We start from the raw sequence: 13,735 nt of genomic DNA on the forward strand, positions 1-13,735 counted from the left end.
CACACTTTTAACAATAAATGTTTCACAAAATATTACCTGAGCCAAATGTTAATCCTATTATTATTCTAGTTATGACTCCTTAGCCACAGCAAGCCATGAAAATGTTATAAACATTTGCTCCATTGTTTAGTTTAGAAATATAGTGCGGAAACATGCCCTTCGGCCCAGCGAGTCCGTGGCGACTAGCGATTCTCCGCGCACTAACATCCTCCACACACGGATCACACACAATTTGACATTTGACCTGCAAACCTGTACGCCTTCGGAGTGTGGGAGGAAACCGAAGATCTCGGAGAAAACCCACGCGGGTCACGGAGAGAACGCGCAAACTCCGTACGGACAGCACCCGGAGTCAGGATCGAACCCGGTTCCCTAGCACTGTAGGGCAGTTGGTCTACTACTGTGCCGCCCACCGTGGTCATTGCTTCATTGGGTACAGGTGTCCGAGGTTATGGGGAGAAGGCAGGAGAATGGGGTTAGGAGGGAGCGATAGATCAGCCATGATTGAATGGCAGAGTAGACTTGATGGGCCGAATGGCCTAATTGTGCTCCCATCACTTATGACCTTATGATCTTATGATTTGTCTAAAAAGTAGTCTTTAAAAGCGATTGTGAACTAGATTTTGTGGGCATTGCTCATGCCAATTTGTACAATACATTGAATTTAATGGTATGTTAAGACCTAAGATAGTTTGGTCTTCATAAACTGTTAAGCAGTAGCAGTGTCAAGGTTTAGTCATTTGGGCAGGTACATGGATAGGAAAGGTTTAGAAGGATATGGGTCAAACGTGGAGCTCCTGTAGATGGGACATCTTGGTCGTCATGGGCAAGACGGGCCGAAGGGATCGTTTTTTAACGGTGTATGACTCTACGACTATTTCTGCAGATCTGAAAGCCTTGTCAGTGGCCAGAAGATGTGAACATTAAATATATAGTTGATATATTTCAATAACAAAATTATTCCTGTGGCCCTTGTGTTAACAACTGAAGTGGCTTCATGTTAAAATAATCTAAAATGGAGCAGAATCGACTAGCTTTCAAGGACCCAGGAAAGTTGCGACTGCACATAAAATAGTGCACAGGCTGAGACGTTTTGCAAGAGACTTCTTCCCCTCTGTTATCCGGCTTCTGAGGGGTCCCCAGGTACTGTCCGATTCACCTCTACCCCATTGCGGACATTGGACTTTGTCTCTGGAACTGATACGCTACAATGCTGAGAACTATATTCTGCACTCGGTATATACCCCTTTGCTCTACCTGTTGTACTTGAGTTTGACATGATCATATTTACGCAGTGTATTAACTGATTTGGTTAGATAGCATTCAAGGCAAACCTTTTCCCTGTACCTCAGTACATGTGACAATAATAAATCTAAAACATAGAAACATAGAAACATAGAAATTAGGTGCAGGAGTAGGCCATTCGGCCCTTCGAGCCTGCACCGCCATTCAATATGATCATGGCTGATCATCCAACTCAGTATCCCGTACCTGCCTTCTCTCCATACCCTCTGATCCCCTTAGCCACAAGGGCCACATCTAACTCCCTCTTAAATATAGCCAATGAACTGGCCTCGACTACCCTCTGTGGCAGAGAGTTCCAGAGATTCACCACTCTCTGTGTGAAAAAAGTTCTTCTCATCTCGGTTTAAAGGATTTCCCCCTTATCCTTAAGCTGTGACCCCTTGTCCTGGACTTCCCCAACATCGGGAGCAATCTTCCTGCATCTAGCCTGTCCAACCCCTTAAGAATTTTGTAAGTTTCTATAAGATCCCCTCTCAATCTTCTAAATTCTAGAGAGTATAAACCAAGTCTATCCAGTCTTTCTTCATAAGACAGTCCTGACATCCCAGGAATCAGTCTGGTGAACCTTCTCTGCACTCCCTCTATGGCAATAATGTCCTTCCTCAGATTTGGAGACCAAAACTGTACGCAATACTCCAGGTGTGGTCTCACCAAGACCCTGTACAACTGCAGTAGAACCTCCCTGCTCCTATACTCAAATCCTTTTGCTATGAAAGCTAACATACCATTCGCTTTCTTCACTGCCTGCTGCACCTGCATGCCCACTTTCAATGACTGGTGTACCATGACACCCAGGTCTCGCTGCATCTCCCCTTTTCCTAGTCGGCCACCATTTAGATAATAGTCTGCTTTCCTGTTTTTGCCACCAAAATGGATAACCTCACATTATCCACATTATACTGCATCTGCCAAACATTTGCCCACTCACCCAGCCTATCCAAGTCACCTTGCAGTCTCCTAGGACATAAAAAACAATCGCTTTTACTGTGTACATTTGTAATGTGGGAATCCAGGATTCTATACATGGGATAAAAAATGGCTGTAGTTATTACCAACAATATTACATTGTTTTAAACACCATTCGTTTCCAATGTTCAACATTTCAAAGCAAATTCAAAACTCTGCGATTTGGATTTAAGTGTAAAATAGTGAGTATAGTTTGACCTGGTGAGGGAAAACATGGCAACATCTAGTTCCATGAAGATAGGGACAAAATGCTGGAGTGACTCAGCGGGACAGGCAGCGTCTCTGGAGAGAAGGAATGGGTGGCGTTCCGGGTCGAGACCCTTCATCAGACTCGGTTCCATGAATGTTAACTGTTCCCGATGTTGGGGGAGTCCAGAACCAGGGGGTCACAGATGAAGAATAAGGGGTAGACCATTTAGGACAGATGAGGAAAAACTTTTTCACCCTGAGAGTAGTGAATCTGTGGAATTCTCTGCCACCGAAGGCAGTGGAGGCCAATTCGCTGGGTGTTTTCAAGAGATTCAGCTCCTCGGGCTAATGGAATCAAAGGATATGGGGGAAAAGCAGGAACGAGGTACTGATTTTGGATGATCAGCCATGATCATATTGAATGGTGGTGCTGGCTCGAAGGGCGACTGGCCTACTCCTGCACCTATTTTCGATGTTTCTATGTTTAATTAGGAGTGTATGAAATGAGTATAAATCTCACGGTTCTTTGCTTTCTATTCCAGTTTGCTGGGAACAATAACTACATGAATATGGCAGATCCAAGCCATGTTTTCTTGACCAGCAATGAGGTGAGTATATGAATGCTCCTCTTTCTATTATATCTGCAAAATGTACGTCATTTTAGTTTTAGGTTTAGAGATACAGCTCGGAAACAGGCCCTTCGGCCCATCGAGTCCACACCGACCAGCGATCCCTGTGCATTAACACTATCCTACACACACTATGGACAATTTACACTTATTCCAATCCGATTAACCTACAAACCTGCACGTTTTTGGAGTATGGGCGGAAACCGAAGATCTCTGAGAAAACCCACGGGGAGAACGTACAAACTCCGTACAGACAGCACCTGTAGTCAGGATTGAACCCAAGTCTCCGGCGCTGTGAGGCAGCAACTCTACCGCTGCACCACTGTCCGCCCTTACAGATGCCTTGCAGTCGTGCATTGATGATCTCAGCCACGATGTTTGATAGTACAGTGTCCCTTTTACAGAAAGTAAATTTACCAGTCGATGGACACTAAATACTGGAGTAACTCAGCAGGACAGACAGCATCGCTGGAGAGAAGGAATGGGTGACGTTTCGGATCGAGACTCTTCTTCAGACCTGAAGATCTGAAGAAGGGTCTCGACCACGAAATGTCACCCATTCTTTCTCTCCAGAGATGCCAACTGGTAACAAAGCCTCCATTGCCATCACCCCACCTGATGCAGCAAGCTTCCCATGCCTTCCTTGGATCTGTCTAAGTATCTAGTCACCAGTTTTACTTGGTAACGTTTTGACTTGGTGTGCCCCCCGAAGCTTTACCGAAGTGCCGCCCGCGGCCACGGTGCCTGTCCGAAGGCTCGTCGGTCGGTGGGTCGGCGTAACTGGGAGGAAGCTGGAGGCGGCGGACGCGAGGAGCGAGGGCCGGTACGCGGGTGAACCGGGATAATGCCTCAAGCTGCAGGCTTCAAGGTCGGCTGCAGGGGGCGCCACCTGGATACAAAGATGGCCAGGCGAGGAGAGGAGAGGGACGTTGGTTCGCGGGAACTGCTCCAGCATATCGAGCGCGCGGGCCGACTGGACTTTGGACTTGGAATAATGGCGCCAAAAATGCCCGCATGTGTAATATGTGCAAAAAGAATCTCACTGTGCAATCGCATATGCAACAAAAAAAGCATTATTGAACCATCTTGAACCAGCAGATGACTTGCTGAATTCCCAATTCAGTAGCCAGATGCACAGGCTTACTTACTCTCCAATGGCCAGCCTAGAGAGAGCTCTCCTTTCAAGGCCAATGTCAAGATATACCAAGACAATAGCAGAAGTCTCCTCCACCATCATCTGTGGATCTTTGGCTGGGTTCTATCTGCAGAATTCCCATCTTTTTCAGGTCCAATGTTTGCCACCCAGAGGATCACAGTAACAAGAGATTGATACCATGATATTTATTGTGCAATTAATTGTTCTTCGTTAAACATCATTGCCAAAGGGGGTCAGGTTTTATGTGTACTCCACTGGGTAATAACTTGTATCTGGGAATGATAACAAAAACAGCCATTACAGTAAATTACTTTTAATTACAACCCAGTGATAGGAACACCAGTCACAGACACAATCTACAAATTGAGTAGTGTGTGTATCCATGGAGAGTGTTGATTTAAGCAGTGGTGGGATTTGCCAGAGGTTCATTGGGTTGCGGCAGAGTTACTAGACGTGTACATTCATGCTGTTTCCAGCAGGGATCACAGTTGAAGCCCCACAGGTAGCCTTGTTGTGCGGTGGTTAGGCAGGAAATATCAGTTGCTCTCCGGTTCACCGTCGAACCGCCCTGCCTGAATGCACAAGTACGCGGTGGCTCCAGGGAGCATGGAAGCAACCTTTTGACGATCGCCGCATTCATAAGCGAAGAAGTCACAGCCAAGTGCAATACCAGTGGTCCATTTACTCCAGAAACAAAACGAAACGAGGCACGGTGGCAGAGGCAGAGTTGCTGCCTTACAGCACCAGATTCGATCCCGACTACGGGTGCTCCCTTGTATGGAGTTTGTACGTTCTCCCCGTGACCTGTGTGTGTTTTCTCCGGGATCTCCGGTTTTCTCCCGCACTCCAAAGACATACAGGTTTGTAGGTTCTTTAAGAAGGAACTGCAGATGCTGGAAAATCGAAGGTAATAATAATAATAATGATGGATGGGATTTATATAGCGCCTTTCTAATACTCAAGGCACTTTACATCGCATTATTCATTCACTCCTCAGTCACACTGGGTGGTGGTAAGCTACTTCTGTAGCCACAGCTGCCCTGGGGCAGACTGACGGAAGCGTGGCTGCCAATCTGCGCCTACGGCCCCTCCGACCACCACCAATCACTCACACACATTCACACACAGGCAAAGGTGGGTGAAGTGTCTTGCCCAAGGACACAACGACAGTATGCACTCCAAGCGGGATTCGAACCGGCTACCTTCCGGTTGCCAGCCGAACACTTAGCCCATTGTGCCATCTGTCGTCCCAAGGTTTCGGGCCGAAACGTTGCCTATTTCCTTCGCTCCATAGATGCTGCTGCACCTGCTGAGTTTCTCCAGCATTTTCGTGTACCTTCAGGTTTGTAGGTTAATTGGATTGATGTAATTGCAAATTGTCCCTCGTGTGTGTGTAGGATAGTGCTAGTCCGGGGATCGCTGGTCGGCCCGGATTCAGTGGGCAAAGGGCCTGTTTCCATGCTGTATCTCTAAACCAAACTAAAAGTTTGCAAATTTGAATCTTTACACATGAGGTGAATAGGAATGGACGTGATTTTCAGGCTATCTTTTAGATGCCAGCTTGGAATCCTTGCTATCTAATGTCTCCAGCAATCCACTGTTAAATCATCTGGAATGGCAGTAGTTAGTTAAAGTAAACCACCTATGAATTCTATTTCTTGAAGTTCAGAATTATCAAGCTCTGAAACGGGCCCTTCGGCCCAACTCGTCCATGCCGACCAGAATGCCCCATCTAAGCTAGTCCCATTTGCCTGCATTTTGCCCGTGTCACTCTGAGCTTTTCCTATCCATGTATCTGTCCAAGTGTCTTTTTGAAATGCTGCCTTATTACCTACCTCAACTACCTCCTCTGGCAGCTCGTTCCACATCCCCACCCACCAGTGAAAAGGGTCTATGGTACAAATGATTGCAATCATTTGAAGATTTTATCCCACTAATTTCACCCATTGCTAAAGTCTTAATCAAATGCAGAAAAGTAGTGAATAAGATGGGTACTATGTAAAAATCTTCCCGGAAGCATTGTTTCCTTTACATATACTTCTTGCAAATTCAAGGCAAGTTTGATGGAGTCCCTTGCCAGATGAATATACGTTCACTGGGTCGAAGAGGCCATATATAAGGTCAGAATAAGCAGGACATTAATCACCCAACTGACATCTTGTAGTTAGTGTGTGATGTGTCAATACTCTGCTCAATTAATATGGACTAAAGATTATATTTTGCCCTTTGGTTGAAAATGTGTCATTAAATTGTTGAAAAGCAGAATAACTCAATCCATTGAATTTGTGCAACTTTTTAATTCACATTTGCAAAAGGAAATGACCAATTATAAGTCTATAACAACCCTGCTTGGACAACCAAAGGTGACTTGTAGCCATCACTGAAGGAGATGCATCGAGATGCTTTGGACTGCACTAACCTAGGTAGAAAATCCACAACCAGAGAGCAGTTCTGAACTACTATCTACCTCATTGGTGACCCTCGGACTAACCTTGATCGGAGTTTGCCGGGTGAACTTGCACGGAACGTTATTCTCTGATCACATATCTGCACGCTGTGAACGGCTCGACTGTAATCATATATTGTCTTTCTGCTGAAGACAGACGCAAAATGCTGGAGTAACTCAGCGGGAAAGGTGGTATCTCTCGAGAGAAGGAATGGGTGACGTTTTGGGTCGAGACCCTTCTTCAGCCTTCCTGCTGATTGGATAGCACGCAACAAAAGCTATCCACTGTACCTCGGTACACGTGCCAATAAACTGAACTGGACTAGATTTTTGATTCAAATCTACATGCATCACACAGTGGAATGGCTGCTTATGATCTTCAGTGTGAACCCTGGTTGGTTTTTCAAAGTCTTATGATTTAACGGTGGACAGCGTAGGCACCCACACCCCTTCAATACCTACTGAAGATGGGAAGGTAGGGAAAGGAAGTCCAATACCTCATGGCCACCTGTGCGCTTCCCCTACCTGTCCGACAACCCCACTTGGTTGCCCGTTAAGGACTCTGAATTTCCTTGCATCTGTCTGGCTGTCTCTCAGCTCAATTCTTTCTTAGGCCAGTCCGGTTGGCTTGGAACCCAGCTGACTAGAACTTTTAGAACAGAGACTCCTGCACCTATTGTCTATTGACTACTTTCGTCAGACCTTGTACTTTGCGACGTTTTAATGTACTTTCGTTTAGGTCACTGCAGCTTCTACTCTCTGGAGTTTTGCCTTGTGTTAATGGAGACCAAGCTTCAGTGAATGGGTGTTGGAAAGCTAAGGAGGAATGCCCATGCCTTGTGAATGCTGTGCGGTTTACTAGTGACTGCTGCACAGATGTGGTAGTGTGTTTGCACTGTGCAAAGTTTCTGAAGATGGAGTTAAACTAGCGAGAGAGTTCAAATCAAAGGGATAAATTCCAAAGGCAGAGAAGGAAGGAGGGTCTCGACCCGAAACGTCACCCATTCCTTCTCTCCAGAGATGCTGCCTGTCCTGCTGAGTTACTACAGCATTTTGTGCCCATCTGCGGCAGAGAGAAACACACTAATGTGACAGTATGGCATGATTGGCACTATAATATGAGTTTGATTTTCAAGACAAATTTTGGAATTGCCAAAATAGTAACTGATTTCAACATCAAACTTCACTTGGGGCAGTTAATGATTGGCAACATAGTGACAGATCGAATATCGATATTGCATTTTTAAAAAATGTTTAAGAAGGAACTGCAGATGCTGGAAAATCGAAGGAGGACAAAAATGCTGGGGAAACTCAGCGGGTGAGGCAGCATCTATGGAGCGAAGGAAACAGGTGACGTTTCGGTTCTTATAAAGAGGTGGCTCGACCCGAAACGTCGCCTATTTCCTTCGCTCCATGAATGCTGCCTCATCCGCTGAGTTTCTCCAGCATTTTTGTCTACCTTGCATTTTTTTGTTGCCACTTGCTACTCAATAGTCCCTGAGTGCTTTATTTAGCTCTAGGATGCCATCTGACTTGTAAGTGTGAATCCAGCCCATTTCTTTACATAGGACACAAAGTGCTGGAGTGACTCAGCAGGTCAGGCAGCATCACCAGAGAACAAATATAAGGGAACATTTCTCTATGTTCGATGGAGCGCAGGAGGATGAGGGGTGATCTTATAGAGCTGTACAAAATCACGTGAGGAATAGATTGGGTAAAAAGCACAGTCTCTTGCCCAGAGTAGGGGAATCGAGAACCAGAGGACATAGGTTCAAGTTGAGGTGGGGAAAGATTTAATAGGAAACTGAGGGGCAACATTTTCACACAAAGGGTAATAATAATAATAATAATAAATTTTATTTATTGGGCGCCTTTCAGACATCTCAAGGACACCTTACATAGATTAACAGGAATATAAACGTATAATCAGAATAAAATAAATAATATAGACATCACAGAATTCAGTCCAAAAACAGAAAATCAAAAACACAATGTGAAGAGAGAGCAGCGGCAGCTAAAGCGTGCCAGCGTCCACTCTCTCTTCACGGCAGCCATCTTGGACAAAGACTAACAGGATTACATTACAGACAAAAAATCATCCCCCCACAGTGGATACCACTGTGGGGGAAGGCACAATGTCCAGTCCCCATCCCCAAGTTCACCCCAAAGTCAGGCCTATTGAGGCCACCGCAATTGCCTCTACGGAGGCCCGATGTTCCTGGCCGTTCTCACCGGGTGGTGTTGACCCGGCGTCGGGAGAGTCCTCTCAGCGGCTGGGCCACCTGGAACGGCCGCTTTCTAGCTGGAGACCGCGGCTTCCGAAGCCGACAAGGCCGCGCTGGTTTGGAGCTCCCAGGCTCCCGATGATGAAGTCGGCGCCGCCCGCTCCGCTCCGCAGACCCGCAGCCCGGAGGTGTTGAACTCGGCGGTCACAGCTCACCGGAACTCCAGCGCGTCGATCCTGCGCGGCGACCCAGGCAAGGCATCGCCCGCCCCGCTCCGCGATAGCGCTCCAGCGCTGTATCGCCACCGAGGCTGAGGTGCTGGGCGGTCCCCGCCAGGAAACGGCACTCCAAGCCCGCTGGTAGGCCACGAGGACGGGTCGATGGGCAGCCCGGAGAAAAAGCTGCCTCACCGACCAGGTATGGACCTAGAAGTAGAGTTGACACCTACCCCCCACATTAAAAAGTCCCCCAAATTTCCCCCACGAACGAAAAACAGGACTCACTAAAAACTATTAAAAAAAGCGAATTAAAACGGACGGCTGCTGGCTAGCAGCCCATTCCTCAAGATGGCTCAAGATGGCTGATTGAATGGATGGGTAGTGATTGAATGGAACGAGCTGCCGCAGGAGGCGGTTGAAACCTTTCACGGCATTTAAGAAAAGTTTAAACAGGTGCATGGATAGGACAGGTTTAGAGGGGGGGGGGGGAGTGGAGAAAAGGGTGGGAGTCCAAGGGGAGAGGAGGAGGAGGGGGGAGGGGGAGAAAGGGGATGGGGAGTGGTTAGAGGTCACCTAAAATTGGAAAATTCAACCGTTGGTAGAAACAAAATGCTGGAGCAACTCAGCGGGACAGGCAGCATCCCTAGAGAAAAGGGTCCAATTGCAAGCTGGTATTTTTTTATCTGAAGTGACACTTACGCTTTCCAGAGTTATTAATTTCATATTCTCGTTATCAATTTTAGTGGTGATTGTATTTAGTTTAATTTAGAGATACAGTTCGGAAACAGGCCCTTCGGCCCACCGAGACCGCTCCGACCAGCGATCGCCGCACATTAACTACCCTACATACCAGGGACAATTCATATTTATACCAAGCTAATTAACCTACAAACCTGCACGTCTTGAGAGTGTGGGAGGAAACCGAAGATCTCAGAGAAAACCCACGCAGGTCACGGGGAGAACGTACAAACTCCGTACAGAGAAGCGCCCGTTGTCAGGATCGAACCTGGGTCTCCGGCGCTGTGAGGCAGCAACTCTACTGTGCCAGCGCCACCGTGCCATTTTGTGGGAGATAATATTTTTATTAAGTGTGAACTGTCTGGTGTTTATTCGTGGCTCACAACGGCAATGAGCAGTAAATGTAATTGTCTTTGATAGAAACAAGGAACTGAAGAAGCTGGTTAACCAAGGAAACCAGTCTGAAGAAGGGTTCCGACCCAAAACATGACCTATGCATGTTCTCCAGGGATGTTGCCTGACTCACTGAGTTACTCCAGCACTTTCTAATTGCATCTGGAGTGTATTATGTTCTAAAGACACTGCAAATTTGCACTGAATGTATTATCTAGAAAAGCACCAGGTACCACATTTGAATGACTGCATAAATACATTCATAAGCGATCAGAGCAGAATTAGGCCATTCAATAGACAATTGGTGTAGGAGTAGGCCATTCGGCCCTTCGTGCTAGCACTGTGAATGGCCCATCAGCTCCACTCTGCCATTCAATCATGGCTGATCTATCTTTCCCTCTTAACTCAATTTTCCTGCCTTCTCCCCATAACCCCATTGCTAATCAAGAATCCGCCTTAAAAATATCCATTGACCAGGTCTCTCTTAGTTCTGGGCGTCCCACTACACTGGAAATATTGCACAAACCAGCATCTGCAATTCCTTGTTTTCCATAATCTACTCTTGCTCTTTTATTTCTGAATTGAAATTTATATCTTTAAATCCCTCTGTAGTTTCATTTCCCCTCTACACTCATTCAACCACAACTTTCCACCGAACTCTCTATTTCTCTGTCTCTCTGTGTCTCTCTGTGTCTCTCTGTGTCTCTCTGTGTCTCTCTGTGTCTCTCTGTGTCTCTCTGCCTCTGTCTCTGTCTCTGTCTCTGTCTGTCTCTGTCTCTGTCTCTCTCTGTCTCTGTCTCTGTCTGTCTCTGTCTCTGTCTCTCTCTGTCTCTCTCTGTCTCTCTCTCTGTCTCTGTCTCTGTCTCTGTCTCTGTCTCTGTCTCTGTCTCTGTCTCTGTCTCTGTCTCTGTCTCTGTGTCTCTGTCTCTCTCTGTCTCTCTTATTCCTTACAAATCTACACAATAACATCGACTAGTGCACATTGCCATGGTTCCATCTAATGTAATCGCCCCATTGTTTGCTGTGGAGCCTCGTGAATAACAAGCAGCTTTCAGTAGCAGTGAACTTAAGTGACCAGGCTTAGTAGGTGGATGGCATGACAAAGGAGGCATTACAATTGCTTGCATGAAGAATCATGTACGCTGCAGGTGGAAGGTGAGTTGCCAACCATCAAAACATATAAGTGAGTTTTAGAATAGAATAGAATAGAATGCCATTTATTGTCATTCAAACAAACAAGGTTCAAACGATATTTCGTTCCTGCAGTCATAACATCATAAAAACCAAACCACACAATTAACTCCAAACACCTCCTCAATGGAAGGTAAAAGTCTTATCACTTCCCTGATTCTTTGTTCTTCTCCCGCGGTCAAGCAGTCAAACTGCTGCGTCGAGGCGATCGAGGCTCTTGATGTTCGAGCCTCCGGTGGGCGATGGTAAGTCCCACGGCCGTTTAAGCCGCGCCGGGCGATGTAAGGCCCCGCTCCGGGCCGACTGCAAAGAGTAGGAGTAAACGGGTCCTTTTCACAATGGCAGGCAGTGACTAGTGGGGTACCGCAAGGCTCAGTGCTGGGACCCCAGCTATTTACAATATATATTAATGATCTGGATGAGGGAATTGAAGGCAATATCTCCAAGTTTGCGGATGACACTAAGCTGGGGGGCAGTGTTAGCTGTGAGGAGGATGCTAGGAGACTGCAAGGTGACTTGGATAGGCTGGGTGAGTGGGCAAATGTTTGGCAGATGCAGTATAATGTGGATAAATGTGAGGTTATCCATTTTGGTGGCAAAAACAGGAAAGCAGACTATTATCTAAATGGTGGCCGACTAGGAAAAGGGGAGATGCAGCGAGACCTGGGTGTCATGGTACACCAGTCATTGAAAGTGGGCATGCAGGTGCAGCAGGCAGTGAAGAAAGCGAATGGTATGTTAGCTTTCATAGCAAAAGGATTTGAGTATAGGAGCAGGGAGGTTCTACTGCAGTTGTACAGGGTCTTGGTGAGACCACATCTGGAGTATTGCGTACAGTTTTGGTCTCCAAATCTGAGGAAGGACATTATTGCCATAGAGGGAGTGCAGAGAAGGTTCACCAGACTGATTCCTGGGATGTCAGGACTGTCTTATGAAGAAAGACTGGATAGACTTGGTTTATACTCTCTAGAATTTAGGAGATTGAGAGGGGATCTTATAGAAACTTACAAAATTCTTAAGGGGTTGGACAGGCTAGATGCAGGAAGATTGCTCCCGATGTTGGGGAAGTCCAGGACAAGGGGTCACAGCTTAAGGATAAGGGGGAAATCCTTTAAAACCGAGATGAGAAGAACTTTTTTCACACAGAGAGTGGTGAATCTCTGGAACTCCCTGCCACAGAGGGTAGTCGAGGCCAGTTCATTGGCTATATTTAAGAGGGAGTTAGATGTGGCCCTTGTGGCTAAGGGGATCAGAGGGTATGGAGAGAAGGCAGGTACGGGATACTGAGTTGGATGATCAGCCATGATCATATTGAATGGCGGTGCAGGCTCGAAGGGCCGAATGGCCTACTCCTGCACCTAATTTCTATGTTTCTATGTTTCTATGATTTAAACCCCGCGATTCGGGCGGGAGAAGTTGCCGTTGCGGGAGCTCCGAAAAGCGGTCTCCCACCAGGGACCCGCGAGCTCCCGATGTTACCAACCACAGGGCCTGTGGCCGGAGCCTCCGAAGCTCCGAAGTCGGCCAGCTCCGCGATGGTGAGTCCGCAGGCTCCACGACTGGAGCCCTCGGTTCGATTCCGGTTGGAGGCTGCCTGCTCCAACGGAGACACGACAAGGAAAAGGTCGCGTCCCCGTTCAGGGAAGAGATTAAAACAGCACTTGCTCTAGATTCCAGTGTCTGAGTCCCTTGTGTCTCCCAGATATTGTTGGATGGTTTTACTTGCAACAGACTGAAAATATGAATTAGGAGACACCAGAGACTTCGAGGCTCGAATCTGGAGCAACAACCAAACTGCTGGAGGACACAGCGGGTCAGGCAGCATCTGTGGAAGGAAATGGACAGGTGACGTTTCGGGTCGGGTCTCTTCTTCAGACTGAAGAATGACCCCGACGCAAAACGTTGACTGTTCTTCTTCTCCTTCCACAGATGCTGCCTGACCCGCTGAGTTGCTCCAGCAGTGTTATCATCTTGTTGAGGTTTTGTTATGAACATGTTAACTTTAGTTTATTGTACCAAGGTACAGTAAAAGCTTTTGTTTGTGTGCTATCCAGTCAATAGACAATAGACAATAGGTGCAGGAGTAGGCCATTCAGCCCTTCGAGCCAGCACCGCCATTCAATGTGATCATGGCTGATCATCCCCAATCAGTGCCCCGTTCCTGCCTTCTCCCCATATCCCCTGACTCCGCTATTTTTAAGAGCCCTATCTAGCTCTCTCTTGAAAGCATCCAGAGAACCGGCCTCCACCGCCCTCTGAGGCAGAGAATTCCACAGACT

General features: G+C 46.9%; 1 protein-coding gene across 3 annotated transcripts in view; it reads left to right on the forward strand.

Moving 5' to 3' along the window:
• The window catches only part of tox3 (TOX high mobility group box family member 3), a 108,893-nt gene that overhangs the window by 57,774 nt on the left and 37,384 nt on the right, over positions 1–13,735 (forward strand). For all 3 annotated transcript variants that reach the window (XM_033036344.1, XM_033036345.1, XM_033036346.1), the window contains exon 2: positions 3,003–3,068. In XM_033036344.1, coding sequence (XP_032892235.1) covers positions 3,003–3,068 — 66 coding nt within the window. The remainder of the gene's footprint in view (positions 1–3,002; positions 3,069–13,735) is intronic.

Source organism: Amblyraja radiata, chromosome 17, assembly GCF_010909765.2.
Source record: "Amblyraja radiata isolate CabotCenter1 chromosome 17, sAmbRad1.1.pri, whole genome shotgun sequence".
NCBI classification, from domain to species: domain Eukaryota; kingdom Metazoa; phylum Chordata; class Chondrichthyes; order Rajiformes; family Rajidae; genus Amblyraja; species Amblyraja radiata.